The following is a 9,761-nucleotide window of genomic DNA, read 5'->3' as shown; positions in this document are numbered from 1 at the left end:
ACTCTAAATTTATAATTTACTTAAATACTTCAAACTTAAAATGACTGAAACTTAGAGCTAAAATAGGTTTATTTTGAGGAACTACAATTACTAAAACTGACAAAGGAAGCATTTAAAATATTATAATATTTCTAATAACAATATTGATTATTATTATTATTATTATTAAATAAAAATATAAAATTATACTTAAAACAAAATAAGGGATATTACTATTGTAATATGTCACTGTAAAATAAAAAACAAGTAATTACAAATATTATTGTTGTTTAAGTTATTACTTTTGTAATATTTCACAAAAATAAAATGTAAAGTATTTAAGAAAAATATAATAATTAAAATGGAGCTGCAAGAAAATAAAATATAAATATAAGATGATAACCTTAAATTTACAAAAATCAACGGAAATTATCTAAATGCTGAAATGCTGAAAAATCTAAAGATTGAACAACAGAAGCATCAAGAAATTAAAGACAATTCAAAACTGAAAGCTAAGTAGAAAAAAAGTTAAAATATAAATAAAATAAAAAACAAAACAAAATAAAAAATATTAGATGAAAAACTTGCATCTTTAAGTTGAAGTAAGTTTAATGTGAAGAACTAAAATGACTAAAACTGAAATAAAAGTGAAGTAAAATAAAACTATTTTAACAAAATTTACAAAGGCACATACAATTACAAAAACAAATTAAAATTTGAATAAAAACTACTCAAAATGGTAAAACTATTTGGTTAATTTATTATTAATATTTTATTTTATTAATAGTGTGTTTGTTTAGAATAACAATCACAGAACATTGTAGTCAAACTGATCAAGAACCTAAAAAAAGACCAAGGTAAATCACAGAAAAAATGATGAGCAGAAAATGAGATTGATATTGAGCGAACTCTCAAACCAAACCTTTTTCTAATAACCAGCTGAATTTAAAATGCTGAAAAACACTAAGGTTGAACATTAAAAGTGACAAGAAATCAATAGCAATTCAAAAACCTCCAAATGCATATCATATTCCTTTAATGCTTTCAGTAATGCTTTCCATCAGGTCACTAAAATACACAAAACATGTCGTTTATAAGCCTAACCTATGTTTTTCCATCTAATACAATCTGCCTGTCATCCAAAAACGCAATCCTGTGAAATTATACATCAGTTTCCACTCAAAACTCAAGCTTCAGCAAAGACCAACAGTCTCACGGAATCTGTGAAAACGGAAGTGACTCTTTCTGAACCGATAACAAACGCTTTTAGCATCTAAATCAGCAATCATTTCCATTCTGACAATATTCAGCATTTAATGTGATATCTAAAAGATCTGCGCTGATGATATGCAACTCTAACGCATCACATGCTTATAGAAAAGGCCTCTTCTCAGCTTCTATTTAAAGGGACAGTTCACACAAAAAATTGCTAAAAATGACCTTCAGGCCATCCAAGATGTAGATGAGTTTATCTCTTTATCAGATTTGTAGAAATGTGTCATTCTGTCACTTGCTCACCAATGGATGTGAATGGGTGCCGTTAGAATCCACAACATCCACAATAATCCACAAGTAATCCACACCACCTCAGTCCATCAATTAACATCTTAAAACAAAAGCTGTGTGTTTGTAAGAAACAAATCCATCATTGGGAGTTTTTTTTTTTTTTTTTTTTAACTAAATTCGCATTTTCGGTAACTTCAATAGAGCTGCAAGAAAATAAAAAAAATATTTTAAAAAGTTTAATTAAAAAAACTGAAATTAAATAAATTAATGCAATATATAAATAAATATATAAATAAATAAATAAATATATATATATATATATATATATATATATATATATATATATATATATATATATATATATATTTTTTTTTTTTTTTTTTTTTTTTTTTTTAATAAAAAAAATACTATTTAATTTTCGGTAAGTGAAAAAGAGCTGCAAGAAAATAAAATAAAAATATGATGAAAACCTTAAACTTTAAACTGAACTGAATTGGTTTAATTTAACAAAAAAACTGAAATTAAATAAACTTAAGCAATATATATATATATATATATATATATATATATATATATATATATATATATATATATATTTTTTTTTTTTTTTTTTTTTTTTTTTAAATAATAATAAAAACTATTTTATTTTCGGTAAGTGAAATAGAGCTGCAAAAAAATAAAATATAAAAATATAAACACCTTAAATACAATAAAAACCTTAAACTTACAACAACAAAATAAAACTGAAACTGAACTGAAATAAGTTTAATTAAAAAAAACTGAAATTAAATAAACTTAAACAATATATACATATATATATATATATATATATATATATATATATATATTTTTTTTTTTTTTTACTTGCATCTATGTTCTTATTAGTAATAACAGATAAAATATCAAAAATTGACTATATCATGATATAAGACTTGTCTTTATTCTTTTAGCTCTTATCAAAGTTGCAAAGATCTCTACATACCTGTAAACTCAGTAGTTGCTCACCATGGTCCTGTGGGGGTTTTTTTTTTAAAGGGGGATGAAATGCTTTTTTAATAGATAAAATAACCTCCATTTGGATCATCTATTATTCACTTTACCTGTCGTTCTATGTTATTGTCGTAGTATCGGTTCAGTAGTAGTTTCGAGATATTTTTTTGTGCCAACACTACATAATGAAGAAACAAACTCATCTCCATTCATGCTCAATTCATGCTTCTTGCAAACTCCCTCACCTTAAAATTGCTTGCGTTGACCCAAGAGGTAGCCAGACTGTCCACCATCCTATCCAGCATGCTCTGATCGTGTTCCAAGTCATGTGACTTCTGTCTGTCCAGGATGTAGTCTATGATTTCCGGCCCCACTTGGAAGCGTCGTCCAACCTCCTTCTGCGTGACCTGCGCCACTATGTACTCCATATTGGGCTCCATGACTTTGCAAAAAGGACCACGGCTCACGACAACACATAAAATCACAAATACTGGCCAGAAAACAGAGTTTCAGATGCTGTTAATCCAAAGACAGAATCCTGAAGGGATGTGGGAAGTATAAATGCGGGATTGCGGACGACATGTGTGGACTGAACGATATTATAATCGATAGATCAGACACTGGTGGTGTATATCCATCTGCAGGGAAATCCTGTCAAACAGCCAGTCCATCACTTTACATCCTGCAATGCAATGCAAATTAAAATATTAGAGATCAGGTTACAACTGAGGGACTCATATGCAACTATTACAGAAGGGTCAAACGCTCACTGGAAAGGGAAAACCATGCATTAAGAGCCGGGGGGTGAAAACTTTTGCATCTAAGGCGAGACACTGCAGGTGAGTAGAGTAAAAAAAAAAACTAATAGTTATCACCTAACTTACCCAGTTGATAATTGCAAACATTTTTTGTATTACAAGTTTTCTAAAATGTTAGGTTTAAATATGTAAATAATCCATTATTTAATGAAATATGCGCTCATTTGCATACTTTTCTAGTACAAAAATCTAAACACTGGATGAAGTCAGTTTCAATTTTTTTACAGAGGGGATCTCATTTTGTTAGTCCATAATTGAGAAAAAAATATATTTTTTATTTTTTTTAGGGGAATAAACTGTTGTAGAATATAAAGCAAATGATATATGAACAAATCCCTCTGCAAAAACCTTCAGGATATAGACAGGAATAAAACTGTGAAGTTTGGTGTGTGTAAGTGCTACTGAAGTGGAGATTTATGGCTCAGTGTAGGAGAAAAAACTCATTTTGAGAAAACAGCCTTTAAAAATTTGCATTGTAATTGAAATCTATTGACACAAATAGATAAAGTGCTATAAAAGAAACACTTAACAGTGTTTTTTGGATGTTTTCTTTACACTAGTCTGAAAAAAACACTTTATGAAACACCAAAAAAGCCCAAAATCTTAAACTTGATAGTTGCGTGAAAAATCAGCGTTTTTGCCTCCAGTGTCTCCCCTTAAAGAGATCAGGGTAAATTTAACTTATTTTGTCTTCTGGGAAGTAGCTACTGAAGGGCAGTACTAAATGAAATTGCATAATCTGCAAAAAAAATAATTATTTTACGAAAATAAGAGGGATCATACAAAATGCATGTTGTTTTTAATTTAGTCCTGACCTGAATGAGATATCTCACATAAAGGACATTTACATACAGTCCACACGAGAAATTAATAGTTAAATTTATAAAAACGACCCCGTTCAAAAGTTTGCATACACTCGATTCTTAATACTGAATAGAAAATCCTTTGGGTCCCACAAATTCTTGAGATTTTCAGCATTTTTGTGTATTTGAACCCTTTCCAACAATGACTTTATGATTTAGAGATCCATCTTTTCACACTGAGGACAACTGAGGGACTCATATGCAACTATTACAGAAGGTTCAAACACTCACTGATGCTCCAGAAGGAAAAACCATGCATTCAGATGCATTAAAAACTTTTGAAATTTGAAGATCAGGGTAAATTTGACTTATTTTGTCTTTTGGGAAACATGCAAGTATCTTCTGTAGCCTCTGAAGGGCAGTACTAAATTAAAAAATATATATATGATATTTAGGCAAAATAAGATAATGCACATATCTTCATTCTATTCAAAAGTTTTCACCCCCCAGCTCTTAATGCATGTTTTTTTTTTTTCTTCTTCTGTTTGATTCCTCTGTAATAGTTGCATATGAGTCCCTCAGTTGTCCTCAGTGTGAAAAGATGGATCTCAAAATCATACAGTCATTGTTGGAAAGGGTTCAAATACACAAAAATGCTGAAAACCAAAGAATTTTTCTGAAGAACAGCAGGCAGTTTAAGTGTTCAGGACAAACAGGAGACTCATGAACAACTATCACTAAACAAAAAAACACACAGCTGTGGATCATTCAGGTAACAACACAGTATAAAGAATCAAGTGTGTGTAAACTTTTGAACCATTATCAACTATTATTTTCTCTTGTGCACTATTTGTAAACATCTTTTATGTGAAATATCTTATTCAGGTCAGTACTAAATAAAAACAACATGCATTTTGTATGATCCCTCTTATTTTGCTAAAATAATTAACATTTAGCAGATTCTGCAAGGGGGGTGTAAACTTTTGACTTCAACTGTATGCTTGTTTACCTTTATTTTACTTTAAATTTACTTAATACCTGGTATTATAAAATGACTTATACTCAAATGTGATCATCAGGATCTTTTGAGGAATGTTTATTTCCAAAAGCTTTACTTTCACTGTGCCTCGTTGGAGGAATAATCTTCCCAATCCTCCAAAACATCTTGCATCTTTTGAGAATCGTTTATTTGTTCAGCTCTCGATCTTCATTGGATTGCATTGCATTATATGTTTGAATCTTTTCAATCTCGTCTTACTAAGACATATTACTGGAGATACAGAGTGACCGCTGATATTTAGATCATTTTATGTAAGCATCTGCTTTACTGTTATAAATATCTCAATGATTTACAATACAAGCATCAGAATTTAATCACTTTTTGTTCATATACAGTTGAGGTCAAAAGTTTACACCCCCCTTGCAGAATCTGCAAAATGTTAACCCTTTCCAACAATGTCTGAATGATTTAGAGATCCATCTTTTCACACTGAGGACAACTGAGGGACTCATATGCAACTATTACAGAAGGATCAAACACTCACTGATGCTCCAGAAGGAAAAAACATGCATTAAAAGCCGGGGGTGAAAACTTTTGAACAGAATGAAGATGTGTAAATTATCTTATTTTGCCTAAATATCGTTTTTTTTTTTTTTTTTTTTTTTTAGTACTGCCCTTCAGAAGCTACTTGCATGTTCCCGAGAAGACAAAATAAGTTACATTTATTTAACCTGATCTTCCAATTCCAAAAGTTTTCACCCCCGGCTTTTAATGCATGGTTTGTCCTTCTGGAGCATCAGTGAGTGTTTGAACCTTCTGTAATAGTTGCATATGAGTCCCTCAGTTGTCCTCAGTGTGAGAAGATGGATCTTAAAATCATACAGTCATTGTTAGAAAGAGTTAAAACACACAAAAATGCTGAAAAACCAAAGAATTTGTGGGACCTGAAGCATCATTCAGGTAACAACACAGTATTAACTTTTTTTTTTCCATTTTTTATAAATTTCAACTATATGTAAACGTCTTTTATGTGAAATATCTCGTTCAGCTCAGTACTAAATTAAAAATAACATGCATTTTGTATGATCCCTCTTTATTTTCGTAAAATAATTAACATTTTTGTGGATTCCGCAAGGTGTACATAAACTTTTGACTTTCATATTTGCTCAGTTTGGCTCTCTGAATAAAGCCAGTGTTTTTTTTCCCCTCCATATTCTCACTATATCAGACTATATGAGCCATAAAACCTGATTTTTTTTTATTTTGTGGTCTAAACTTTTACTAAAGTGTTAGTTTTTCAGACATTATTTTATATAGCAGCCTTTACAAGTTAAAGTAACCTAAAGTTTGGTTACCATCCTTATAATGGACGCATTTTATCAACCTAAATGTAAACACACATTACTATGGTGAAATTAATACCATGGTACGCTAATCTACATTATAGTCCTTTGTGATGACCATATTGAAATACCAAGGTGTTTATGACATTTAAGGCACTCCAAAAGTACTATACTGTAAATGAACCACATGTAAAAGATGATGTAACGTACATCACGTGTCACGTAAGAACGTAACGTTGCATGCACCCTATTAGCTATTTTTGAGGACATTAGCAGTCGCGGTTCATCCATTAAACATTAATGAGCAGCTGCTGTGATTGCTAATCTAACTTTAGCTGTGTTTAATTTCACCTAGCAGTTGTTTAGCAGCTGTCTGGCTAACAGACCTCACTATAAACAGGACGGGCTGCTTGACACTTACATGCTAACACAAACCCCGGAGCTTTCAAGGGAAACCCAACGAGTGTTAAGCGCCACAAAACCGATAAAACATTAGCGACACTAGCGAGCGTCGCGATATCGTTGCTTGGTAACGGCGAAGAATGCTGGTTGTTATTAGCAACAGCGCGCGAACCGCACGAGGCCTGAAGAGTGTTTACAAACACGCGCGCGACCGCATATCTCAGCCCGTGTGTTTTAAAATAAAAAATGTTCCAATGGATTTATTTACATTTAAAATAACGCGAATATAAATGTACATACACTTAAATGTCAATATAAATTTGCAAAAGCAAACCCGCTAGATTTTATAGATGTAATATTAGTTTTTAGAGAGTAAGTACACATATTTACTTGTTTACGTTTCGTTTTTTTCAAAGCCAAATTTTGTTTTTAATAACGTTCAGCTATGTTTACTCTCTAAAAATTGTTTTGCATATCCATTTGTGATTTTATTTTCATAAATGCGTGTAAATACCATGCCATAATTATAAAAACGAAATATTTCTTATTTCTTTTTAGTTGCATGTGCATTATTATATCAGCTACTCCTGTAAACTATAAACTATAATCTAAAATCGCAATCTGGATTGGCTATATCTAACTTTCGTTTCGCATAAGCGTGCAAAAATACAAAAACAAGACATTACAATAAATAAACCCATGCAACTCAAGAAATAATGATCGATGTGGACATTATTAAATGATCACAGTGTACTGTTTGCTTTGCATTGCATGCATGACTGTAAGAATGTATCCTGCTGATTGTTACTGCATGCACAAACTATTTTCATTGACATTGCACGTAAAGCCAAAGCAAGCTGAGTCAGAATGCAACTAGTGATAAGATGGGGGGAAAAGCTCGTTTGATAACGGACGTACCTGGCATGTCGCTCTAAACCCGCTACATGGGAACCGTTTCCCGTGGGTTGATCATCAGTTGATTTTTGGAAGGAAACAGCAGTGATCTCCGCCCATTGTGCGGCTTCAAACATGACGATGGCGCTGCGCATGCGCGAGATCATAAAAGCGTGAGCGCGCCCTCTGTTGTCTGTTCAAATCTACTCAATAATTATAGAGCGCCATCTTCTGTTTGTTCAACTCAGTATTATCACAACAGAGACGCTTCATTTTTGGTTTTAGTCATATAAACTGTGAAATTGTCAGTTAAAAAGAAGAGGGCCATTCCACCGAATGGGTGTACAAATATGCATAGAAATTATCTACTAAATACATTTTATTAAGTGTTCTGCACTTTAATCTTACTGCAAATTTAAAATATTTAATTACACAAATTATTAAAAACTAAATAAAAACTAAAATACATTTTATTTAGTTTTTAATATTTTTTAATGAAATATTTTTTATGTAGTTTTTGTAATGAAATATTTTTAATGTATTTTTAATTATTTTTAAATGAAATCTCTAACGCTAGATTTTAACATGAAATATAATGTTTAAAATCCTTCTGAAATCATTTTTATTTTGCATTTTTGTGTACCTCCATATCCAAATACATTTATTTCTAAATAAATCTATAATATTTTAGATAAAATACACATTTAGGTTTCATTCAGCCCTGTTATAGCACATTCCTGCCTCTAAAAACTGGGAAAATACCACAAGACACGTTTACAACTATGATATTGCAATATCTGGATCTTCTGAATGCAATGAAATGACCGAAAGCATGCGTTCTCATTTTCTTTTCTGTATATTTGATGATATTGCAATGATGGCTGGCAGCGACATTATAAATATACTATCCTGTTACCTAAAATATTTCTTAGATGTTACTTGTTTATTTTAAAAAGTAGCCTACAAGTCTTTGGTGAATCACTATAATTTGCTAAGTATCATCTACATATTAGCATGTCCATGTGGCTATATTATATGTATTTGCTCATTTTAACCTGAAATCTTAATCCTGTTACTTTCAGTCCTGTTACTCATATACTCATATACACTTTGCACCTTGCATTCTCAAAGTTTTGGCCTTCTATCCACACTTTGCCAAGAGAAAAAGTATGGTTGTTCCTGCATTGTGTCGTCAAACCTAATACTAATATAATGGATATTCCTTCCTGTTACCCAGTTTCATTCCTGTTACTAAACAGTTTTTACTTAAAAAATAAAGTTAAACCACTATTTTTTAAATGAAGTTTGCTTCATCATTTATCCCATTGTTTAATAAATTGCATCACAGAAAACCGATAAGCTTGAGGTTTGAGCCTTTAAAATTAAAACATGGGTTTGTTTACTTAAAGCTAAAGCTAAATAGTATTTTTTTTTTTAATGAGAATATTCTTTTTTGTCCATAAAACCACACATTTCTATAAAATAAGCACTTGCCTGAGAGGAAGATGAAGGAATTTGTTTGGTTGACGTATTTGTAAACATTCTTTTTAAAAGACTAAAAGAGTTTTAGTAACAGGACTGAAAAAAAGCCTCTATCTTCCACTTTAAAATTTTGTAAAAATGTAAATAAAGTTACCTGAGATGGACCAATATAGATTTTGAATAGTTAAATATGTGTATTACTGGATTCAGTCTTAAAAATAAAGAAAATTATATTTTTTGGGAAGGAAGAACCTTCCTGGTTTAAATCTGATGTTTTCTCAAAACGTTACCACAAACACATTATTAATGCATTGTTTATGTAACGTTTTTTTCTAAAACGTTTTAGTTGGACGTTTGTTTAAAGTTTTCAAAATGTTACTACTTTTAGAACGTTCAGAATGCATTCAAAAGTGACATTCCACAAAATTATACAATGGAATGTTCCTTTAACGTTCATATAACCAAGTAAACATGTTTGTAAAACATTTAAAAACTGGACGTTTAGACTGATCAGAGAACATTCCAACAGTTTTCAAAACCTCAT

The 9,761-nt window shown here is 30.9% G+C and overlaps 1 protein-coding gene across 1 annotated transcript in view; it reads right to left on the bottom strand.

The window, feature by feature from the left end:
• LOC141294292 (CLIP-associating protein 1-A) overlaps nt 1–7,852 on the bottom strand; it is an 83,073-nt gene extending 75,221 nt beyond the window's left edge. The window contains exons 1-2 of the mRNA XM_073826365.1: nt 7,760–7,852; nt 2,721–3,157 (exon numbers count right to left, since the gene is read on the bottom strand). Of these exons, the coding sequence (XP_073682466.1) occupies nt 2,721–2,915 (195 nt within the window). The 5' untranslated portion in view covers nt 2,916–3,157; nt 7,760–7,852. The remainder of the gene's footprint in view (nt 1–2,720; nt 3,158–7,759) is intronic.
• Between the last annotated feature and the right edge of the window lie 1,909 nt (nt 7,853–9,761).

The sequence above is a fragment of the Garra rufa genome, chromosome 20 (genome assembly GCF_049309525.1).
Source record: "Garra rufa chromosome 20, GarRuf1.0, whole genome shotgun sequence".
Lineage (NCBI taxonomy): Eukaryota > Metazoa > Chordata > Actinopteri > Cypriniformes > Cyprinidae > Garra > Garra rufa.
Note: the sequence above shows the minus strand (reverse complement) of the source record. Positions and strands in the feature narration are given on the sequence as shown.